The sequence below is a fragment of the Oryzias latipes genome, chromosome 16 (assembly GCF_053564925.1).
Source record: "Oryzias latipes strain Hd-rR chromosome 16, Olatipes_Hd-rR_3.1".
NCBI classification, from domain to species: Eukaryota; Metazoa; Chordata; class Actinopteri; order Beloniformes; family Adrianichthyidae; genus Oryzias; species Oryzias latipes.
Window position 1 is genome coordinate 33,307,610 of NC_136252.1, and position 25,075 is coordinate 33,332,684.

The 25,075-nt window shown below is 45.8% G+C and overlaps 1 protein-coding gene across 9 annotated transcripts in view; it reads right to left on the reverse strand.

Annotated features, from left to right (window-relative positions):
• ube2e2 (ubiquitin-conjugating enzyme E2E 2) overlaps nucleotides 1-25,075 on the reverse strand; it is a 137,688-nt gene that overhangs the window by 12,384 nt on the left and 100,229 nt on the right. For 8 of the 9 annotated variants that reach the window (XM_023964624.2, XM_078933280.1, XM_078933281.1 and 5 more), the window contains 2 exons: nucleotides 12,599-12,782; nucleotides 12,154-12,204 (listed from right to left, as the gene is read on the reverse strand). In XM_023964624.2, the coding sequence (XP_023820392.1) occupies nucleotides 12,154-12,204; nucleotides 12,599-12,774 (227 nt within the window). In that variant the 5' untranslated portion in view covers nucleotides 12,775-12,782. Of the gene's footprint in view, nucleotides 1-12,153; nucleotides 12,205-12,598; nucleotides 12,783-13,834; nucleotides 14,060-25,075 lie in introns of those variants that run through there. The other variant, XM_023964623.2, reaches the window with a different exon arrangement.

A 25,075-nucleotide genomic window follows, 5' to 3' on the forward strand; every position in this document is an offset into this window, starting at 1 on the left:
ACAGACACACGACCTCAGCTCAAACATTTGCCATAAAGAAACATCTGTATGTGCAAACAGATGATTCAAATTCAAATTAATTTTAATTCTAAAGCACCTTTCAGGAAAAAAAAAGAACAGCTCAAGGAAAAAACACCAATCCCCACACACGCAATAAAATATCAAAATCATAATAAAATACATGAAAGACAAACACAAATAAAAGAGAAATGATAATAACAAAGCTAAGGAAGGGAGAACCCAGAAGGCGCCGGTGCCAGCAGAAGAAGGAGAGGTCATTAATCTTATTGGTAAGAAAGGTAGAAAGTATTTTCTAGATAACCACAAATTCATTTAAGCTCCTGCAGAACAGACGCCTGCATTTCATGTTCAACAGGTCCCGTCTGCACGGCTGCAGGACAGAAATACTGCTTTCCTCTCAGAAACGGACAGATCTGAAGTTTTCCACTGCAGCTGGAACACCAAAAGAGCCGCTCACCGTTTACAGTTGTAGAATATTTAGGGAAAATATTGTGATTCAGGCCAAAACTCCAAACCGTTTATATTTCTCAAATGCAAAGCTGCAACCAGCTTTTTATCTACGGCAAATAAAGCTTAACATTTTTTTTAAATGTATGTTTTTGATGCAGAAAAATGTAAAAAAGCTTTTAGAAAATGTGAGAGGTTTACGCAGCATTAGGCATCTTTAAACACAAGACAAAATAATTCATAATAAAAATAAATAAAATCTTGATTCAAAACCAAGAACCTCCAATGCTTGTTCCCAGTAAGCTTCTATTGGGTTTATCTCTAAATCTAATCCTATTTAATCTAATCTAATCCAAGGCATTCAAAACAGAATTGTTTTTATTGATGTTTTACCAGACTTCTAAATGAGTTTTGGATTCATATACATAAAATAGATGCTGTTTTAGGATGTAATAATCTGGACTCTAATCCAACAGGAACAAACCATTTTTGGAAACGCCTGCATGCCGGCGGCCCCAGCATGCACCTGCAGCCGTGCAGGGCCCGCGGGGTTTCTGCAAAGACCTTTTTTTTTTTTGACAACAGGAAGTGAAAGCAGTCAGCAAGACTCCCGCAAAACCGCCGCTCACTGGCGTGCTGCAGCCCTGCACACAGACCAGTCGGACCAGCTTCCACGCCGGTGTGCGGTTCCGAAAACACCAACCCACATTTATGCAATCAAATGCGCGTCGAGGGCAGGGAAGCGCAGGAACTGCGTCAGGGGGCTGATAAATAAAACATGCGGTGCAGCAGCACAAATAAAGCCATTATCTGCATTATTTGCCATTGCAGTTCAGTCCCCACAGTCACCTCTTTGCTTCTATATATATATATATATATCACTCAGCCACGATCTGCTTTTCTATCAGCGTGGCAGCTGCGGTTATCAGAGGAGGAACTTTAATGAAGCAATCTTCTCTTCCGCCAACCGTGAAAGAGCCCCAAGACCAATTACTGTGCAGCTCAACAGCTCGAGTGACACCTCCTTCCTCCGTTACTGCAGCCCCAAATGACACGCTTTGTTTCATAACCCAGCCTTTTGCTGTGAGCGCTGCAATTACCGAGCGGAAGGTTTATCCAGCACCAAGCGCAGAGCTCGACCGGGCGGACGCCGGTTCTTCTGGTCGTAGAGCCGGACCGTCTTCCTGCAGGGCGACGACCTCACACGCTGGGTTCAGTCGGGGGCGGCCTTTGGCTCCAGACTTCAGTGGACGCATACTTCCAGAGTCAAACGCAGCGGTGGCGGCGACCCTTCCTCTGCTTTTCCTGATAATTCTACAAACGCCTCTGAGGCACGACACAGATCTGAGGGCTGTAAGCAGTTCTGTCCTCTGCAGGCCTGTGTGCTGCTGCATGCTGCCGCCAAGCACACGCGCTGCAAACACCTGCCTGCAGCCACACATGTACACGGTCTATAGCATTACCATATCATTAAGAGCTTAGCAGGAACGAGGCCTTCATGAGTCACAGACTCTGCAGATCCTGAGGAGCGACAACAACTTGGAGAACGCGGGGAAACCCTGGGTGATGGTTGGTCAGCGGGTCCTCGTGGGTCTGCAGGTGGACGGTCGACCATGACGAACATGGATGAATCATCGCAACACTCGGTGCCTTTTACCACAGGTTCTAGTGTTTTTGTGTCTGTCTGGAGGTAAAACAGGAACTTTTAATGACGCATGAATGCATTGGCTGCATACGAGACCTGGACTGAGTGACCCCTCCCCCAGGCATTTCTCCCTATGGGATTCAGCTGATTTATGCTGATCGGCCATGTCCGCGCAAAGCCGCTCGCTGGAATCCCATCAGGTTGGTAAACGGTAGAAGATATTCAATTTAATGTCAAATTTCCTGCCAAAAGCATATTTGTTTTGTCAGGAAACAAAACTTTCACATCACAATGATGCCAACTAAACAGGTGAGGAACTTTCCCTGCTTGATTTTAAGATACTTTAACAGTTTTTAAATGTCCTGACGGTCTTGCGCCTTCCTATTTCTCAGATCTTTTAGTAAAGTCTGAACCCTCATGGACCCTGAGATCCTTTGGCTCTGGTCTTTTAACCATTCCCACTGTAACAAACCAAAACCTATGGAGAGGCTGCTTTTCAGGACTATGGCCCCCGTTTATGGGACAGTCTCCCAGAGGACCTGAGGGCCGCAGAGAGCATTAATGCTTTTATGAAAATCTCTTTAACCTGGCTTTTAGCTGATTTTTTACTACTTTTATTTACTTATGTAGTTATTCATTTATTGTTATCTAATTTGTTGATTTATTTGTCCATTTCATCTTGTTTTATGAACTTAAACTAGATTTTTAACGCGTTATTTTAATTTACCTTAATTCAGTGTTTATTGCTTTCATCATTATTATGTTTACTGTTTCATTTTAATTTCCGGTGCTTCCTCAGTTGGGACCCCTCCCTCTGGGTCGGCTGCTGTTCAGCCACTGTGGCTCTGGATGGGGACCTGCATAACCGCTTAGCTGTGGTGGAGCGGTCCCCGCCTGTGACGCTGCATTTGGCCGTCTATGCAGCTGTTCACAGAGAGGGAGGTTCCAGTTATTAGCGTTTCCAACATCTTGTTTTCGTGCTCGTGTTTTAATGTAAAGCACTTTGTGTTATGCTTTTATATGACAAGTGCTTCATAAATAATGTTTGATTGATTGATAAAACTTTGTATTTCTAAACAAAAACTAAAGGGGACGCCGACGTCTCCATTGATCGATGATGGTGGCAGAAATGTGAATGGATCTGCTGTCAATTAAAGTGTTGTTCACATCCGTGTTTTGGAATGACTGATCGTGTGATTTGGTTTGTGTTTATTCACATAATTAGGATTTAATGGAAACAGTGTGATTGTGAAACTGCGTTTTTTCCACATTTGTGGAATTTTAATAATGTTTTGTGTCTATGTGTGACGGACTTGTTAACTGGATAATAGATTTACCAGGAAAAGATCACTTTGATTTGTGTTTTTTCCAGAATCATTATCGTCCAGAATCCAATATTTTCCTTGAAATGATCCGACACTCTGCCCCCGATCTCCAGCGGTCTGAAGCATGTTGATAAAACGAATGGATGGTTAGAAAGCCCTCCATAAAAAACAGCCTTTTGCTCTTGATTAAGGTTAATTAGTCCAGAGCGGGATGTTAATGTTTATTTCACAGCTCTCCAAACGGACGCACTCAACCAAAGCTTCAGTGCGTCGTCTGGATTTGCACTAAAGCACTTTGGGCAGCCGTTTAGGATTCTGGCAGAGCGGTCAGCGATCAGAAGAAGCTGAGCCTCCAGCCTGTCTGCAGGAGGAAAACGGCTTTGCTGCACGTCAGCGCAGAGAAAAAGGTCAATCATTTGCTGCTTTCCTCCACCGCTAACAGCATAATGTTTAGAAGTGTCAACATCCTCCAGACCACAAACATGTCAGCGTTTGGAGTCTGCTTGGCAGCAGCGCTGATTTGTGACTTCAGGAGAAGATCCAGGAGGTTTTCGGACCCCCGACGCCCGCCAAACAGGATCCGGGAGCCGCTGAGAGTTACGCCTTTGTTCGCTCGCCAAGAGATTCCTCTGTTCGCTTTCAAGGCCGCATCAGATCGGCGTTCAGTCATTCTCAATGACCTAAACCGCTACTGTGAAGGCGAAGGCGGTGGCGCGGCGCCGCAGAGTGTCCACACGCCACGCTTCACTTCTCCGCACAGCCATTAATAACGCTGCGGACAAACGCTCGCCAGAAAACTACCTCACAAATGAGGACATTGAGGATTCAATGACGCGCATGAATCAAGGCGCTCCGCGTTCCTGTCAAACAAGAGCGGCGGCGGGAGGCAGTACGGATAAATCAAACAGGGAGAGAGAGAGAGAGAGAGAGAGAGAGCACGCCGCCGCACGTTCTGGAGGAGAACATGAGGTTATTTTCCAATCAGAAGCCGCTGTTTGCTGAAAACTCATGAAGGAGTTCACAACCGGAAGAGAACATCTGTTCCAGGCGCCGCACGGTTCCCAAGTCTGCCTGTTCAAGATACAGACATTCGGGATTTTTGGTCGGTCGTAAAAAGTGTGGGTCCAAACTTTGACAGAACGTAAAGGATGGCATCCGTCAAGTGACACCTCTTTCATTGGTTTAAAATACAGCAACAAAGTCCAGTTCAATCTATTTAAATGAAAGAGGACAGAAATACCGTTATATGATTGTTCTCATAAACATAAACAAATGTAAAATAACAGCAGCGAACAGTCCAAGAACTAAACGCAAACAAACATCTCTCATCAGAGGCTGGAACAGATTTGCATGCAACTAAAGGAGCTTTCAGAACAAACACAGATAGTTTATTCAACCCAGGATTCAAAGATCAGTCTTCACCACTCGGGTTTGGATTGAAAAATGAAACTTTCTGCACATTATTGAGCATCACTGAGGGGAAAAAAAGAGAGAAAACGTCACACTGTGAGAACAAATGCTCCGGATTTCACAGGAAACTGCAGATTTCCATCCGTCAGCTGCAACAAACACACAAAGCAGATAACATCTACACACCGACATTGTGAAAAGCAGTCAATGAATTAGTGGAAAACAAAAGATATGAGTGTGATATGACATCAGTAGAGTAGAGACAGACTATAGAGGAAGCTTGTTTGTATGCTGTTGTGTAAAAGCAGCAGACACACAAATCTATGGAGGAGCTGCAAAGGCAGCAGCAGCAAAAATCATGGCTACGTTCACACTGCAGGCTGAAACGACCCAATTCCGAATTTTTTGCCCCTAAGCGGCCCAATTCCGATCTTTTCATGACAGTCTGAATGACACAGATCCGATCTTTTCAATTGCGACCCAGGCCCCGTGGATTTGCCGTCCTGATTCCGAATTGTAGCCGTTCTTTTCAATTGCGACCGCCGTCTGACCGGCCAGGCGACTTGATTCCGAACTGTACGTCATCGACACGCAACAAACGTCATCATTTTGCGTTGAAGTAGGCGGGAACGAGAACGTAAACATCAACCATGGTGGACGATGCTGCTGAGACCAGTCAGTGGAAGGGAAGGGAGGTCACGGATTGGATTAATATTTGGGCTGATCGCTCTTTTCAGGCCAAACTCCAGGGCTCTGATCGCAACTGGGCGGTTTTTGAAAAAATTTCCAGCTAAATGGCAGAGCGTGGTGTAGAACCTTTCCCGCGATAACTTTTTTTTTCTTTCTCCTTTCCGACCGTGCTCAAGCGCGGGGGACCCGAGGCGATCCTCCTCCTCCTCCCTGTTCTGATCCTTAGATTCTCCAGAGCGGGTTAATAAAGAGTCCATAGCATTTATTTTGGGGGAAACCTTCTTTTATTACCGCCCTCCTTCCTCCGTAACACACAACATGAATGCGCGCACACACTGCCCCCCCCCCCCCCCTATTCTCTATCGTGGCACGCGCTTGCACACACGCGGGGGCGTGGCTCCAACACATGCACATTCCTATTCCACTACAGTGGGTACAGACGATCTCGACTCCATTGCCTTCTTAAAATGAGAAGATTGTAATTGTGCTGCTCCTTCGTGAAAATAAATTTAATATTACAAAAAGAGCTCCGCTTTGACAACACTGTTGTTGACATCCATTGTTAACGTTTGCTCCGCAAACAACAAGTGACGTCGTTCACCGTTGAGTATTCTTCTGGCTTCTGCGCATGCGGGTCTCGTTTGGGTTGTGTCACGGTCACACTGGAGATCACAAAAGTTCGGATTTACTTGGAAATGTGAACGGTCTAGCAAACAATTCGGATTTTTTCAAAAAATCGGAATTGAGCATTAAGCCCTGCAGTGTGAACGTAGCCCATGTCACAAATCCCACAAATCCTTTTTGTTCAAAGCCCAAGATATCCTGAAAGACCTTTGACCTCTGGTTTTGGGCTGTCCGGGTCCGTGGAGGGTCGTACACGCCAGAAAATACGCCTCAAATCAATTCAGCTTTTGGGCTCATCCCTCACACAGAAACGTCACAGAGTTTAGTCGATGATGTTTGCTTTTGTCTGCTTTTCTTTGTTTGTCCACAAACACAAATGACAACATTTTTCAGAGTTTGATTCTCCAACCTGGGTGGAGGCGGACGCTCTCCCCCTGGTTCCTCTCTACTATCCTTTTCCTGGGCTCAGACTGACATCAGCGCGCTCGTGCACACCGTGTGTCAACGGCGCCGTGGCGGAAGATCAACGAGCGAGAGGAATCCTGCAGCAGCCCCCCCACCCCTGCACCCCCCTCATGAATATTGATAGGCCCGTCCTGCTGTGCTTAATGGTAACGCCGTGAAAAATGATCGCGGCTGTGTCACTCGCACATCCCCAGGGGGGTAGATGTACGATTCGGGGGGAGCAGAACCAATAAGCAGTCACCACGGACGCGAGGACGTTCCCATCTGAACTGAAGGTCAGCGCTGAAACAAAGACGGCCCCAACAAAGACGGAGACGTGCGCCCGTCTTAGAGCGGCAGGCGACTCGCCGGTCATGTGACGCCTGCATCGCGTCATCTGCCACCGATGGTTCGAGCGGCTCATGAGCTTCAGCACCCCCCCCCCCGGGAATGTTCTGGAGCTTCAAAGAGCAGGAGGATGCGAGGAAGTGGAACATCAAACACAGGGAGGGGTTCTGCGTGTCACTGATGCGCTAAATATGACAATACAGCAAAACAATGAAGACAGAAGTGTGTTGAGGTCAATAAAGCATCAGATCTTCCTCCAGAAAGTATTTTATCTTCTGAAACATTACAGAGCAACAAACTGGGACTTTCTGCAGCTTCAGGTCTCAGAGACAGTTTTGGACTAAACGTAAGAAGGTTCACGCTGATTTGAAAACAATAGATTTGGCCTCCAACATCTGACGGACCGCACAGGAGCACCAGAACCTCCAACATGTGACGGACCACACAGGAGCACCAGAACCTCCAACATCTGACGGACCACACAGGAGCACCAGAACCTCCAACATCTGACGGACCGCACAGGAGCACCAGAACCTCCAACATCTGACGGGCCGCACAGGAGCACCAGAACCTCCAACATCTGACGGACCGCACAGGAGCACCAGAACCTCCAACATCTGACGGGCCGCACAGGAGCACCAGAACCTCCAACATCTGACGGACCACACAGGAGCACCAGAACCTCCAACATCTGACGGACCACACAGGAGCACCAGAACCTCCAACATGTGACGGACCACACAGGAGCACCAGAACCTCCAACATGTGACGGACCACACAGGAGCACCAGAACCTCCAACATCTGACGGACCGCACAGGAGCACCAGAACCTCCAACATCTGACGGGCCGCACAGGAGCACCAGAACCTCCAACATCTGACGGACCACACAGGAGCACCAGAACCTCCAACATCTGACGGACCACACAGGAGCACCAGAACCTCCAACATCTGACGGACCACACAGGAGCACCAGAACCTCCAACATCTGACGGACCACACAGGAGCACCAGAACCTCCAACATCTGACGGACCGCACAGGAGCACCAGAACCTCCAACATCTGACGGACCACACAGGTGCACCAGAACCTCCAACATCTGACGGACCGCACAGGTGCACCAGACCCCCCCCCCCCAAACACCTGACGGACCACAGAGGAGCACCAGAACCTCCAACATCTGACGGACCACACAGGAGCACCAGAACCTCCAACATCTGACGGACCGCACAGGTGCACCAAAACCGCTAACACCCGACGGACCGCAGAACGCTGAAAGTTAAGCTACATGGAGCAGAACTGAACCTTTAGGAGTAAAACAGAGGCTTTCACAATAAAAGGACTTTCTTGGTTCTGCTGATCTGGATTTTAGGTTTATCCAGAAGAAGAAATCTGATTTTTTTGTAGTTGAAATAATCATTTTAAAAACTGTTAGTTGTGATGGAAAATGTGTGCAGAATCAAACTGTGCATCGTTTAAGCTGTGAATACAATAAATTTAAAAAAAAAACGTTTTTTTTTTTTTACACATCATCATTTGTTTTACATTCAGAACTGCAGAAAAGTCCAAATCTGCTCTACTCCAGCTGTTTGTGTTTAAGCAGATTACACTGTCAGCGTTTTTATAGGAGAGACTTATAAAAGCACAAGTTCATAATGTTAAAGAGCAGCTCCAAAAGCAGAAAAACTCTTTTCTTTGGAATTTACATCTCATTTTGCAAATATTCCTGACATCCAAAAGCTGAAGCTGCAAATGCAGACGCTGAGATTCCTGAAAAACCCTTGCCAGGTCATGAATTTTAAAACGCACGCAAAAAAAATTCATTTTCCATTAGTTTATGCTACTCAGAGTCAAGTCGCAGCAAATGATGAAGAGCTGCAGTAAAGACGGACGCTGCTGCTGGATTCAAGGAACAGAGGAGGATAATGAAGCTTTCAGGAACCCTAAAAAAACCTGTAATATTCTTGTATCTGCCAGGAGAAGCCGGTCTGTGTTTATGTTTGTGTCAAATCCCTCTCAGCCGTATCCACTTCACGTTGTGGTTTCTTCTCTGTGGAAAGATCAGCTGACAGACGGCGGCTGAACGTGTTTCTGCAGAGCACTGGGGGCTGCAGCTGCATTTAATCTTTCCAAGCTGCCTCAGAGGAGGAAAACGCTATTGCTACCTCTTCAGCAAAGAATCATTCTGCTTTTGTTGTGGAACATCTGCGAACAAAGGCGGCCTGAACAAAAGCTGGGGACTGCCGAACACAGAAAGCTCACACTTCAGCGTTTGAGAGCAGCGCAGTGCCGGCAGACGCACGCTTGACCGTGCACCAGGAAGCCTCTGCTCGGATTTCTGCAGGAAACGTCAGCGCCGGACGCCGCCGCACATGCACTTCTGCTTTCATCCGTGCAGCTGAAGCCTTTGCTGCCATGCAAAGGACAGAAAATGGGAAGCAGGAAGCGGAGGAGGACGTGGGAGAGACGAGACGTGATTGAGGTCCAGCCGCCACACTAAACACAAGAATTTACCCACAACTCCCTTCATTAACTCCAAAATGCATTGGTTCCTCCCCCAGAGAGGACTGAACCACTCGAGCTATTTGCATTATTGAACATCTACTCCCAAAATCCCAAATCATATAGAAATGACTAAAGAAATGCTACTAATGCTACCTAACGGTCATTTTTAATGACGTCACACACAGAGAAAACCCCCCAGAAAAAGCTGCTTCCACAGGTGTAGCAGCTCAAGCTGCCGGTACAATACCCCTGAAGAGCCTGACAGTGAGAATAATTGCCCTGTCAGATCCTCTCGCGCTCCGATGTGTTGCTGCTCTCAAGATGCACGACACGTGCCGCCGTAACGAGCCGGCTGCAACTTAAAAGTTGATGTCAGGCGCCGTCTTTTCTACGCGGCGCTTTGTGCCGCCGCTCTGTTTGCTGTTCATGCAAATCCATTCTTAAGATCAGTCAGAGAAAAGAAAAAACCTCTGAGGAAGTCAGAAAACGGCGAAAACAGGGGTTTGGAAAATTCCAAACACGGGGGCCAACTGAGGACACAGCTGCATGTTCAGTTGGCTCCACCGGAAGAAGCATCAGAGTCGGGATGGACGGCTTTTTCGGTCGGGTTGAACTTCTCGAGCTAGCTGAGCCTTCAGCCGTTCAGTTAGCGTTTCTAAGGGTTTCATTTCCCTGTTTTAGAGATTTTTGATATGATTTTGAATCTCTGCAGCTTAATCAAACGTTTGTCTTCCCATTGAGCAACTTTTTCACGTTTTAGCCTCTTATTTTATAGCTAATTTGGCATTTGATGATCGACGCCGAGCATCATTGAGCCTCTTTGTTTCTCCAAACAGGAAAGGATTCAGTTTTTCATCAGGTGACCTTGTTAAAAATGGTTCATCAGGACCATGTTTCTTAGCAAAAGTCCTCGATTTTATTTAGCTAAAGTAGCCTTTTTTCAACACATAATTTGTGACATTAAGATCTGAATTTTAAAGCTTCTTCACCTCACATAAAGCATTTCCTGTCTGTTTTTGTTTGCATAGTTTAGCATTGGTCAGCTTCAGTTATCTGTATTTATAGTTTTCTTTTTAGCAGTCTGGAGAATCTTTCAGCAGATGTGTGCAGGGAATTTTGCATTTCTAGTTGTTATTTTTGCATAAAATACGTTGCTTCTTTCAGCTTTTTACACTTTTGTTTGTGATGAAATATATGGACTTAAATTGCAGCTGATAGGTGTGCTGCTGGGTTTTATGTTCTCTAAAACGAACAAACGACTAAAAGTGGAAATTATAGAACGTGTTTGACGGATATGTCTGTAGAAATGTGGGATAAGATGAAGCGGAACGTCCTGCCCGAGCGTCCCAACCGGAAGAAACTGAGGCAAAAAGCAGCACTGGCCGCAGAAACAGAGCGTCGTCATCAGCGTAGCTTTGGACGGGCGCTTGATGAGGAGCCGCGGGCGCTTTATTACAGTGATGAAGAGGGCGAGTCCTGTTTGACTAAAGCCGTGTTTCCTGCACCGACTGATGGAAGCAAAGCCTCTCCATTCATTACAGCCTCGGAGGCCGGAGCAGCACAAAGGCGGAAGACCAACATCTGTGGAACCTCTCAAACACGAACCCCCACCCAACAGCCAAAGAGCCCCCCCCCCATCTTCAATTTGTCAGAAAAAGGAAGGGGCTTAACCTGAGCAATACGGGAGGGAATGAAAGAGAAAACGGCAGAACCGATCACATTTCCCACGGCCGACGGATCTCAGAGAGAAAACATCTTTAAACTGTTGGTGTCAAATTAAGAGCAAAAGAAAAAAGGAAAAGATAATCCTGGAGAACCGTAATTGTTTCCCGGGAAGCGACCCCCCCCCCACCGAGGCAAGGACTGTGAAATATCTGCTAGCCATTATTTTACTTTCAAATGACTTGCTGGTGTCCCCGAGCCAAATCCTTCCTGTGAGCCAACCCGCTTTTTTCTTTTTTCTTTTTGGGGGGGGGGGGGGGGGGTAAAATAGATTAAAGCCCCCGAAGGAGAACAGCATCTTTTTTAGCCCCCCTCCCTCCAGCTCAGGAACAAAACTGGGCTGTGCAGAAATGAAAAGGTTAGCCTCATGTTTATGGTTAATGACGGCGGGGTTCTGATGAGCGCCAGCGGGGGGAGTGTGTGTGTGTGTGTGTGTGTGTATGTGTGTGAGTGTGTTAATTCATCCAATACACAAGGCCGTCTCGAGTGCAGTCGTCTCAAAACCGGCCAGATGAGTCAAACAAAGCTGTTTTTCAGCAGGTGTGTGTGAGGGAGGACGCCCCGGCGTCCAGGAAGCAGCCCCCCCCCCTCGCTAAACGCAGCTCTGATCGATGGCGCCGTCGCTCCATCGTATTTCTGTAACATAAGGGCGCGAGACCCCAGAGGTGCGTCTTTTGTGGCGTCCACATGTGGTCCGCCCCTCGCTCACGGCCGCTGCCGTCGTTCCACACAATAACCATTGTCTGCGGTAAATCCCCAGCACGGTGGCGGGGGTGGGTGGGTGGGTGGGGGCTAAAGCAGCATCGCCGTTCGTTTTCTACAGTTTCAGCAGACTACTATCGATCACATGAAGGCGTCTGCAGCAAGAACAGGCCGCAGATTCACCTGAGATCTTTAACACAAACAAAAGAGCGGGAACAAAGGGGGGGGGGGGGGGGGCACACACACACAAATGAAGGCTGCGTCTCCCTACCTGCAGTTGGGAGGCGGGTCTAGTGTTATTTCTGCGAGCTCCTTCTGAATCCTGCAACAGAAAGACGTGAGATGAGAACCAAAGACCTCAAAGATCTGAGGCGGAGCGTCTGAGCGCGGACGCCGTCCAACTTCCTGCCCCCGATTGTGCCCGTAGGTGGAGAAGATGCACAGACACGCTGAGAGCTTCTCAGCGTCGGCCAAACTCAACCGGTTGCATAATCCCTCCATCGTCTTTTGTCGAGGAAACGGCAGTGGAGCTGATTGAAAGTATTGATTAAGAAAAGAAGAAATTTGATCGAAAAGCTCTGATAAACGGCCGCGGCGATGGTTCAACGCCACAGCAGAGGCGTCCTGCTGTTTGAGGTCAGAGTGTCTGTGGGTATGCATACATCACCCCCCACCCCCCACAGGCACAGGGGACCATGAGCCGGACCAACGTTTACCTCTTGGCACTGGTTGAAAGTTTAGCAGCGGTTTTACTGGAGATCTTGGTCTCCTTCTTTTTGGGCTGTGCTTGCTCCCGCTCCTGCTCGGGCGGTACCGTTTCCCTTTGTTCGATATCCGAGCTGCCCCCGCTCGTGCTGGGGCTGTCGTCCGGTCTCTGCACTTCGCTGGACATCGTGGGCCCTGGAAAGGACATGAAATAGAGATAAATAAAGGGGTTAGGGCTCGTTCGTCCCAAATGGATGCTGCCACTTCCGGTGTGAATCTGCAGATGAAGAAATATCAGGGCTGGAAATTAAGTTTTAATGTGTGTGTGTGTGGGGGGGGGGGGGTCAAACGAATTGCAGCATTTGTTTGTGCTTGGATGACCTGATGACACTTAACAACAAACGGATCCATGTAAACCCTAACTCAGGTCAGAAAAGCCCCCCCCCAATCAAAGGGGGTGTCATGAATATGTGGGACATAGTCAGACATCCGAGAAGAGATGGATTAATCTCTGCCATCGATTGGCTCTGGGGAGGGGGGGGGGGGGTTGCCTTTCCCCGGAGGCGTTCCACGGTAACGATAAGGACACGAGCGGCTCAGATGGAGCCGCATCAATGCAAGATGTCAGGGTCGAAGGGAGGACATTACCCCCCCCCCCCCCCCCCCCCCCGCCGACAGAAAAATAATAGCAGAGGGGAGTTGAGATGCGCGCGCGCGGAGGCATCAGCCGCACGCGCGGTCGAAGCGGGCAGGTCAGCGTTTAAAGGGATGAAACACACAAAAGGGTCGACGGGAGACTGCAGGCGCGCGGCGCCGAGCACACGCAGCTAGCTAACGCTACAGGCCGGGGGCGGCGAGCGGGGCTGCCGCTGACGGGGGGGGGGGGGGGGGGGGGGGGGAGTTAAAATTAGACAGAAGCCAAACAGGCCGCGGGTTTTTAATGGAGGCGCTGGAGAGGGAGGAAGGCGCTTCTGTCGCCCCAAAAAGCGGCGGAGAGGCGGATGGAGGGCGGCCAACGGCGGCGGAGAGGCGCGCGCGGGGGACCCTCGCCGTTTCTGCAGTGCCCACATTGAGCGTTGGGGATCAGTGACCCTGGCTAGGCACAAAGGGAGGCTCGTCCCACACATCCACCCCCCTTCCCTCCTCCTCCTCCGTGAAAACGACACTTTTTTCTCGGGACATTTGCTCACTTTGGCTGCTCGACGAGGCGCGGGCGGTCGATGTTTGTTTGTTGTTGTTGTTTTTACCTGGAGGTCGGCCGTCGATGCTTCGATTCCGCGTCGTTAATCCCAAGGTACCAAAAAAGTATATCCTCACACGGCCGCCTGCTCGCTCCCGTGTCCTCGCTATTTAACTGGAGGTTCAGCGGCAGAAAAGCGATTACAGAAAAAAACCCAGGCAGCCCGGACCGCCTCCACGCGCGCTCCCGACCAGCGCGCGCTGCCCGCCCGCGCGCGCGCGCGGACAAGTAGCCTGCAAGAGGCAGCGAAGGCCACATGAATGAATCACAGGTGGACATCTTTATCTCAGGGGGGAGGGGGGTAGGACTTTGTTATTTTAAGGTAATATACAAACTTAAGGCAATACGCCCAAATTCAACCCTCTTTAAACTACGTTTAAAAATATATATATTTGTGCTTGTGTTGTAATGAAGAAGGTGAAAGCTTACCTGCACAGGTAAAGTTATGTCACATTTCTACCTTCCAAAATCCCCTTAGGGGTGGGAGGGGGGTCCTGAAATGCCAGCGGGCGTTATTGTAAATAAAAAAAAGGGTTCTTAAGTTTACCAAGTTAAATAAAGGTTCAACTTTGCTTACCAGAAACCTAAATTAGTATGAAATATATATTTGTGGCTATACTGTTTAATAATATTGGTATTATTGCAGGAAAATGTCTATAAAGGTTTGGGTTTATTTTTTTTTACCTGGATTTTGGTGGCTTCAAATATTTTTGAAGTAGCTGTTGGCAGCTACAAATCATTTATACAATTAAATGTATTAATGCATAAAAAGTAACCCTAATCCCCAAAAAAGAAGAAGAAAATTTTCTGTTTGAACAATGGAAATACTCATACGTTTCTGTTTTATCACCATAATGTAAAAAGCTGGTCAAGCTGTTCTAAATGGCTCCTCCCTTAAACGCCCACGCCGATGAAAATGATGTTTTTTGTGTTTTTAACATGTTCTTGTGGCATTTTTCTGATTTTTATGTATAAAGACAATTTTGCTCAAAACTGATTATTTCTTTGTTCAATTTGTTGTGAATCAGGAGCAGAAGGAAAACTGTTGTTTGATAAACATCGTATTTGTGACATAGAAAATACACTGGGCGGGGCCACAGGCTCCCTGCTCCGCCCCATTCTGATGCATCCACTTGCAGACAAATAGATCCATGAACGTCTTTGTTTTCCTCGTCTGAGCTGCAATCTGGATCAGAACTGGACGGCCGGATAGCTCCAATGTTGCTCGTCATTTTTGTTCCACTGCTAATGTTAGGTTGGGGGCTGTAAGCTAGTGGGAGAGTGCGTAAACAGAAAGCTCTCAGCAACAGGGACGGGAAGTGGGGGCGGGGTTTCTTCACAGTCGCGCCCAACAACCAAGAGTACAATTTCTAAAGACCTACTGCTGTGCTGCAGAAACTCTGTCCTACAAAACGACAATTGGCTAAAAACAGCATAATCATCATTAGAAGACGCTTTGAAAACAGATGAGAAGATGATCGGAGTCGATCTTTAAGTGCAATCCTCCAAGACATCTTCATCTTATTTGGTGTCCACCTTCTCTTTCATGTTTGTTTTTATGCAGATCCCTCTTTTTTTGTCCTTCTTGTCTTCATATTTTCTTTTGGGTTTTATTGGCGGGTGGCAGCTTACGTTTAAGGATGGATGTCCGTCTACTGTGCAGGAGTACGAGTCGGAGTGGGGGGACTATAAACAAAACGACTGCGTCCTAAAAACGTCAAAACCAACCTCTAGGTTCCTTCATCCCTTCCTAACAGATCCTTTTAACTCAACGGCCCACAATCTCTTATCTTTACGGTTCCTGTCCGTGTAGCCCTACTTTTTACGTACTGACTACCCGGTGGAGGCCTGACCAATCAGACCTCACAGCCCGTCGTCTGGATCACTATAAAGCTCCGTGAGACACAGTGAATACATGTCTGTGAGCAGTAGAGTGGCCCCGTGTGCTGGAGTGTGTGGGAGGTCTGTGGACTGGTAGGACTGAACACCCAGAACACCCCACGCTGTCTGATCTTTGTTCTACACACAGTTCGTTGGAGCCACCTGTTGTTTGCTTTGATCTCCATTTTTCCTGTTTTCATTTGGTTTAGATTGAATCTATTCTATGTCTGTAACTTGATCCCAACCATCTTGAGGACGGTCAACCCAACCTGCACAATGATTTGGTTGGGTTGTGAGCATGGACTGGACGGGTTGTGTGTGATGTCACCCATAGAAAACGCCTTCACCTCTGGCTCCAGCAACAGGAAGCCAATTCAGTTGCTATTTTTCCGCGACACCTCAACATCTTTAAGCCAGTCGACGGTGATTGGGCCGAGTGGTCCGAGTCAACGTTTCTATGTAGCCAATCAGGAGTAAGGGCGTTCAAAGTCCACACCCCTTCCACTGAAAGGAATCTATCAACAGCCAATGGTTGTGAGCTGATGGCAGGATTTCTGTTCTTCAGCCGGACTTTATAGGATGACCTGAAAGGAAGACCATCTGCCTCTCCCACATCAACCATTTAAAACCTAGTTGAAGAACAGATTCCTGTGGGTTCATGAATGTTGGATGATAAAGCTAAAAGTATCGTAAAATCTTTCGTGTATTTCCTTAATTGTCATCTGCGCCTCCTTTTCTGACAAGCGTTGTGGTTTGCAGCGTTTTCGGTACAAACCTCCCCATGAGGTCTCTATGTTGCGCTGCAGCAAGGCGTGTTTAAAACAGGAAGTCTGTGGAAAAGTCTGGACCGCTTGAATTCAGAAATCAGAATATTTTCACATTTTTACAGATGCCGTGAGCTTCAACAGTTTTTAACAACAACAAAAAAATGTATTTTGTGGTCTATGACGGTCCTGAAAATCCAAAAGAAACAAAATGTTGTTTTTGCTTTATATTTATTTGGATTAACCTAATTAATCAGGATGAACTCAAACCTTTTGAGACCCCGCTGCTCTTCAGGATGTTTCCTTCTGATTCGCTGTGGTTGAGCAGCTTTCCCTGAAAGACTTTCCAACCGGACTCGCTGGAAACCCGCAGTTCTGCGTCAGGTACAAGTCCAGAAAACGTTCAGAGTTTCCTCTGGTGTTTCGTGAAGTCCTTGGAGGACATGCTGAGCTTCACCGTGAGGGAGGGGCAGCGAAGAACATCAGCCCTGAGATTTATTGTCTCCCCAGAAGAGAACCTCTGTGTCGCAGCTTCATGTGGAGGAGACGGTCAAAGTCCTCTTGCATGAAAGCAGGAGCTTCACGAACGCGGCGGAGTCCCAAAGTAACAGCAGCCAATCAGAGCCGCACAATAATTAAGACGTTGTTTTCTAACACCAAGGTCACAGCTTCAGAGCATGCATTATGCATGTGTGAAAGGCCCCTCCCTGCTGCAGTGCACACAGCCTGGGGGGGTTGTGGGACCCAGCAGATGCACACGCCGGTGGTTTGCTTTCATTCTCTGGCAGAACAGACTGAAACCACAGTTACATGGCTGCAGCAGAGCAGTGCGGATACTCAAAGCATGTCATTCTGCATCTTCCATCAATGCTGCGGTTGCAGGATGACAGACAGGCTCCTGGCTCAAAGCGCCGTCTACTGCAGGGCTGGGGATTTTAATGGGGGGGGGTTCCCCCCCACAGCTTGATAAATGCGTGTCTTCCCAGCGTGAAACCACAAAGAGCTCTGGATGAAAATCTTCTGCCATTTCTGCAAAAATGTTCCTTTAAATACAGTCAAATAATCCTAATTTGACTATGACTGTAGACGTGGGGTCAGATTTGACCCCCTCAGTGTTTTGGATGAGGATCAGCAGAACCCGGGCATTCTGCAAAAAAAGCCAGTTAAATAAAAACAGGTGTGCGTCTGTGTAAGATTTGCAGTAGTCTGGATAACCACGACCACCTGGGATGAATGTACTGTTTCACTTCTGATGGACAGTCCTGAGTCCTAAAGGTTGGAATCTGACCATTGACGTCCGTGTTTTGACCATAGACGTTTGCTACACTGGATGGATCATCTCTGATGGCATCCATTCATTCTGAACAATGAAAATAAAGCCTTAGGTGGGAGGGGCACACAGACTGGTACTTTTGCTCTGCCCAACCTCACAGCACTCCACCCACCTGTCTATCAAAAACCTGCCTATCCTTGAAAATGTGTACGTATGAGCTGTAACAAGTACTCATTTAAAATGAGTCGGCACAAATAAGAAATTCACAAGAAAGGCGGGCAATGTGTCGGTGACCCCTAAGACTGAAGCCTGACCGGACATTTCATGGCAGATCATCTCTGCAGATGACGATTCAGGTGAAAAACAGAGCTTTTAATGAACAGCGAGAGCAAAGACGAATAGACCAAGCATAAAAACACAGAGATTAAGTTTAAAAACAGTCATTGGTGGGTAGGGCTGCACGATATGAGAAAAACTTGTGATATGCGATATTGATGATTAATATTGCGATAACGATATAATTTGCAGTATATAAACAAAGAAACAAAATAACCAAAATCATCATTGCAACAGCTTAAAGGGCTCCATCTGATTGGTATAAAGGGATTTATTAAATTCGTTAAATGCATCAAGTAGCCATAAGCTTGTTTTAGCACATTTAAGGTAACCATTTATTGCAATATGCATATTGCACAGCTTGATATTGCGATAACGATAAATTTGTGGTATTTTGTGCAGGCCTATTGGTGGGGTAATTTGCACTTAGTTTAACTCCAAAAGATAAAGTGAAACTCTTGTGAATCTTTGACTAAAGGATTAAATATTAGCATAAAGGAAAAATGTTGAAACTCATTGATGTTTTTATTTTATTTTTGACCTTTAAAGACAAAAAAAAAAAAAACATATATAATTGAACTCATCCTAGAAACCTCCTGCTGTGAAATAGTTGAGATTAATGTTAAACCGTGTTTGTTTCGCCTAAACTGCCACAGAATCAACATTTCACTGAGCTTAAAGCCTCATTTTGAGACAAGATTGTACAAACAGTAAAGGCAACGTTTGGACAGAGAAAGCAGCCATAAGGCGTCAGAAACACCGTCAGCGGTCCGTTACCGGCGGACTGTTTAATATTTTTAAGCATTTTCCTCGCTCTCCTTAAGCCGTGTCACTGATGCTTCCAGCTCTGCAAACACTGACATAGTTTGGGTTTTGTTGAGACACGCAGAGACATGACCTGCGGCTCTGCAGCAGGAAGTGCAGCTTTATTGACTCAACTGACTGAACGTTCACCTTTTGGGATTTTGCTGACGTTCAAACGGTTCTGCAGAAACTGCAGCCTCTCTGTGTTTCATTTTAAGTAAATGTGGAGGGATTTTTTTCTTTTTCTGCTCTGAACTGATATTCCCCTCAGGGAAAAGGAGCAAGCTGGACAAATTTTTCCAGTTTCCCAAAAGAGAGAGAAAAAAAAAACACTTCAATTTAGTTTAGTATAAAACCTTGAAATGATTTGTTCAAGAAAAATTAATAAAAACAATAGATACAATTTTTTTTAAATCTGCTTTAACCCTAGAATACTTTCAGTATAAAAAGGTAATTTTTACCGGACACAATATACCCAACAAAAAGTATAAAAACTCATCAAAACTTGACAACACGTGAGAAATTACAGTGTTTTTGTTTGATTTTCAACTGTGGTTTGTGTAACAAAATGAAAAAACAAAACACAACACAGGAAGTTCCTAAAAACATGCTCAAAAATGACGGAAAAATTAGGAATTTGAGAACCAAAAATTCCTAAAAAAATTAATAAAACGATACTATAAACTTGGTCTTTGGTCCACCCATTCCTGTGACATGTGAGACTTCCCTGGTGAAGGAACAGACTCCTGGACACGCAACACATTGAAATATTCATATAACTCGTTTTACTCTGCTGGAAATCACCCGGCGATGGTGCTCTAGGGTTAAGCTGCACATGTTGGTGTCTTAAAACTTTTTGATCTCTATGGATAAAGAATCTGGATTGTGTGCACAGGTTTGCGCCGCAGACGACATATGAACCTATTAGAAACGACTCGCCGCGGCGCTCACATTATGGTTTCACTTTCCCGGCGTCCCCGCCTCCCAAACTGCAGCCACAGGAAACCGGCTGCAGGGAGAAGTTTCTGCTACGCTCTTTCAAAGTGAGCATGACGTTGGAGCATCCCACCAAGAACTCCAGTAAAAGTCGCTCCTTGATTGGTGAGAAGGTGGATCATTTTAATATACGTTATGGCGCAAAAACATCCATTTAGTAATATCCACAAAAGAAGACGTGATACCAGAGAAGGTCCACAGAAGCATCCAGTCTCTGATGCTTTAGGTAGGAATTAAGTAAGACACAAAGCCAGACGAGGTGTCAAATGAATGGATGACGCAGAGGCGTGAATCGTCCTCAGCTCCACGCCAGACGGTTATTCCCGCAAAGTGCATTCATTTCTGATAGTAGACACCCTGAAGGCCACTATCCCGCTCATATCAGGGTCACTTCAAACAAAATAAATGTTAAAGCAATTATCTGTACTTTAATCTTGATACGTTTTAGGTTGAAATCGAGAGTTCAGATGAGCTTCTGCTTATCTGAACTCTCACATATCTGGAAACCGCACAAGATCCATTCTGGAACAACCATCTTAAAACTCAAGCTATGACTCTGCTCCTAAGGGCTCTAAACCTAAAGCATTTTTTTTTTTTAACATTTAGACGACTGAACACCGTAGATCAGACAATCTCCCTTCGCATCACGCCGACATGGTTAGTTTTACAAATGGAGGATGTTTCCTTGTCGAACATCAAACCGGATCCTCACATCTGCTGTCCCATGTTTATCTTTGGGGTTGAGATGTTGCTGAACAACCCTGATTCCCCTGTGGTGTTGGCTAAAGGGGGACAAACGCCGTCCCGCGTTCACCCGCCTTTCAGGGCTCTCATTATGGCGGATGGCAAACAGCTGAAACAAGCTAACTGGAACCATGTGGGTTCCTGCTCCTTGTCTTAGAGGCTTAAGTCAGTTTTTGTGCAAAATCTTCTGTCGTTCCAGTTAGAGCCATAAAAAACATTTATATTTGCATTTTTATATGCATAAAAAGAATTTGAACAATTGAAAAGAAGCTTTGATGTTTGGAAGAAAAGGAAGTGTTTGAAATGTAAAAAAGGAGGTTTCGACTGTCAGACAAGAAAACCTCTGTGTGGAACCGTTTTCGGGGGCTTATCCCTCAAATCCAAAGGTTGGTGAAGATGCATGGTAGGGTCAGAACCTGACATGCTAATGGGACGACTGTGACCTGCGGAGGGTTTTTTAGTGGTGATGCACGGCTCTGCAGCACAGCTGCCCCTGAACAAATGTGACCCTCGTGCGTCTGGGGGGACCAAAGGGCCGGACTTTGTGTAAAGCATCTGTTTTCAGCCAGGACCATCAAACTTTGGCCTTGAGCTGCGACACAGGACCATTTAAATTAGCAGCAGCATTTCAAAACTAGCATAAAAAAACTCATCGACGGTCTGAAACAGGAGGCTGTGAACTAAAGGGTGTATTCAGGCCGGAAACGTCCGTTGGTCCGGACCGATGCCACTTCATTTGGTCTGGATCAAGCGGGAGAGAGTGTAAACAAAGGGAAATAAGTGGAGGCTAACTTCCACACCAACAGCCACAACTCAGAGGTGGATCTCTAGTGAACCCCTGGCGCTTTGCAGAAACTATGTCCTGGAAATCGACACGGGTTTTTCAGGATTTCTGGCTAAAAATGACAAAAACAGAAATAAAAGACAACTGGGAGGCTTTGAAAACAGATCAGAAGATGATACTACACTACCCAGAATGCCTGGAGAGGCCAAGAGGAAGGCAGTTGGTCAAAAGGGTTGATGGGAAGTTGGATATTAAAGTTTTATTGACCATAACTGTTAACATTGTGTAGATATTGTGGGACCACAAAGAATAGAAAAACAATACTGGCCCTTTTTCACTTCAGTACTCTCAGTACGGATCACTCCGGTGAGCTCCTGACTACAAAACCCAAAATGCTCCATCAGTCAATCAATCCAGATATGCGGCTTCATAGTTTTTCAGATTTTTGGGCAAAATTCAATCCAGCTCACTAAAAAACAACCAGAATTCATACATAAGACGTACTATCGCTTTTTGAGGAAATGAAAGGATTTTATCTGCACCTTATGGTCAAAAAGTACAGTACTTTTAACACATTAAAGATGTGAGTTTTCTTTGTTTCTTAACTTACTAATGATTTGCTTTCAGTTCTAGAAACACCAACCAGCAGAAATCAATGACCACAGGGTAAAATGAGACTTTTCTGCCCTTTTCTAACTCCAGAGAAGCGCTTTTTTTTTTTTTGGTTAAAAGCTACAACAACAACAAAATTACATAAATACAGTACAATATCTGGTGTACTGCTTGCATGACTGTTTATGGCCTTACAGTTTAAGCAGCATTCTCTCCCTTAAGGCAACATGAACCCCCAAACCATCATCGATCTGCCTCCATGCTTAACAACAACAACAAAAAACTTTTTTTAAATTGAACTCTATTCTCAGATTCCAGAAAAACTCTTTTTTTGTCCATGTATTCAGGAAAATCCTTGTATTTCAAACCCTCAGGTGTCGTATTTTCACATCAGTAAATAGTTATTACTGCCGATCAAACCCTTCTCCTGCACAATCAGTGTATGTCTCAGCTAAAAGCCCACAAAATAAGTGTAAACCATGAACCGCTGAGAGCGACAGCCTTTATTGTCTGCATTAATAACCCCTCAGTCAGAGGTAATGACTTACTGGAAGCTCCTTTCTTTTCTTCTCACCTCTCCAAAGCAGATTCACAGAGATCTTAAGGAACGCCCAAAGGGAAGCTCTCTTGTAAACTACCAGAAATAAATTGCCCGATAACTGGCTCCAAACCAGCTCTTGGTGTGAAAAGTACTCCTCCTGAAATGAAACGTCAGTTAATTATAGACATGTGTGTTTTTGGGTAGAATATTCTCAAATTCATCCTGATTAACCAGTATGTTTCACAGCCTGACGCCCCCCATGGGATCACAGTTCAGGGATCAATAACACATAAAGGCTCGGGCTGAGCTGCTCGTGTTCCGTCTGTAAAGACATTTATTGAATAGAAGATGTTTGTTTTTCAGGGAGAATCTTTCTGCTTGAATTTCTGCCAAAAGGATGCATGAATGGTTGAATGGGGGACGCTTCCAGCTGTTGGTTTTGGATGAATGTTATCAGCGACTTCTTTTTATGTTAACAAACTTTGTTCTGTGTGTCTCCTCAACCAATGAAAGTCCCTCTCTCTGCAGTTGTTATTAAAGTACTCTTGAATCACTCATTTGGATGGAGTGCAACCTTCTGCTCAATAACAGTTTCTCTGTCAGTTAGATTTTTATTTAAAGACAAAAATGACTTCACAATCCAGCTAAAGTGTCTTTTGAAGGTGATTGTGTCAAAAGAGGATTGTCATAACAACTGTTCTGTTGTGACAAATGGAATAGAACTGAACTGTATGCACGGGTCCAGAAAAAACTTGATCCGATTATAACAAACGTTTGCATACGCCACGCTTTCAGTCGGAACAAATCATTTGGACACGCGCAGAACTCTCTAAAATACTCGAAACGGCTGTAAAAGAAGATATATTGAGTTCCATAGTAAACAAACAAGCTTCGTCTTCTCATAGAGCGAGATGATCTTCTAAATGTGCTTTTATTGTTGGTATGATTATTATTGAGCACTTGTTTGCTCATAATTGTTTAAATCCGTGCGGCAAGTGCTTTATTCTTGGCCGAACGCACCACAAGGAAGAGTTAGGATTAAGCTAATACGTGCTAACAACATTTAGCTTTCGATGAAGTTATAATCCAAGGGGTCAACGCCGCGATGTGGAGCACGTAAATATGTGGCAATGACATTAGCCTTTGTTTTGTCTGGACACGACTAGAAACACAAATTCACGTGTGTTACGGCTGTGGCCGTATTTGGTGTGTTAGGTTCTGTTGTGTTTTGTGTATTTGATTTAAAAAAAAAAAACATAATTGGGGGCTTGTCCGGGATCTGTTAACTATTCATAATTTGTTCATATTTGATATGTGGGTTTTGTTCAGATTCAATTGTATTTGGAGACATTGGTTAACAGTTTGTTTTCTTTTGGGCCATAAAATTGGCATTTGAAGTTGGTGTCCTGTTGGCTTTGGAGGCCAAGAGCATTTTGTGAGAGCAGTTGTCTGAGCAGCGAACGCTCCAACCCTCAGGCAGACCTTGGCTGGAGAGATCAGTTGGAGGTGGGGTTTTGGAGACATTTGTTTGGTGTGTGTGTTAATTTAAATTTGGTAGCCAAACTTGAGTTATTTATGTTATGGCCCCCTAAGTACCCCAAGATACAGAAGGGGGCGTAACAACATGATTGTTGACAGGGTTTCTAAAGACTGCGGGGCATTTCTGCTTTGAAAAGCCGCCCCCTCTGCTCAGAGACACGGTTCTCCTGAGTCCGACAGCTCGCTCACGCAGAGCGTCCGAACGGACTGCGGTCCGAAGCGTCCGAACGGAGCGCACAGCGTATCAAAGCACCCTACCCCGCCCGCAAACACGAAGTCTGGCCGGTCCTGTTCGCTCTCCTAGGCCTCCTCTGGAGTGCCACACCGTTTGCGCATGACGTAAAACCAGAGGAATAGTGACTCACAATCGGAATAAACTGTTTACATGAAACCACAATCGGAACCACAATCGTCAAAACCCACCTATCGCCATTGGAAAGAAACTTTGATCTGAATGAATCTGCGCCCAAGTTTTACGTTTTGCGCCAAATACTAAAGGGGTTTATGCAAATATACACCCTGTATGTCCAAAGCTACAGAACCCCTTGTTTTTAACATTAATGTTAAAGATATTCACAGCTCATATCTGTTGCTCAGCTGCTGGACGGGACGGGTTTAAAAAAACAAACAAATAAAAAAAAATAAGGTGAATATTGTGTAGCTCCGAAAAACAACAAAAAATGCAGTTGGTATAGGCTCCAGCACCCTCCACGACCCTCTCAGAGCAAAAATGAATCCATTTCGTTTGGTATTTCCCTATAAATAGAGATAAAGTTAAAACAGTGGGATGTGATTAGGAATCTTTTGGAAGACATCAGTTGATCCGCCGCTGCTGTCAACTCTAAAGCTCATGAGAGCTGGCAGGTATGGGCGCCGGTGTCAGTTCAGATCTGGATGAGTGCGAAACGCGCCGGCCTCATTCTAATGAGGCTCTTTTGGAAAACCCTCCACAGCCATTAGAGCAGCATAATGAC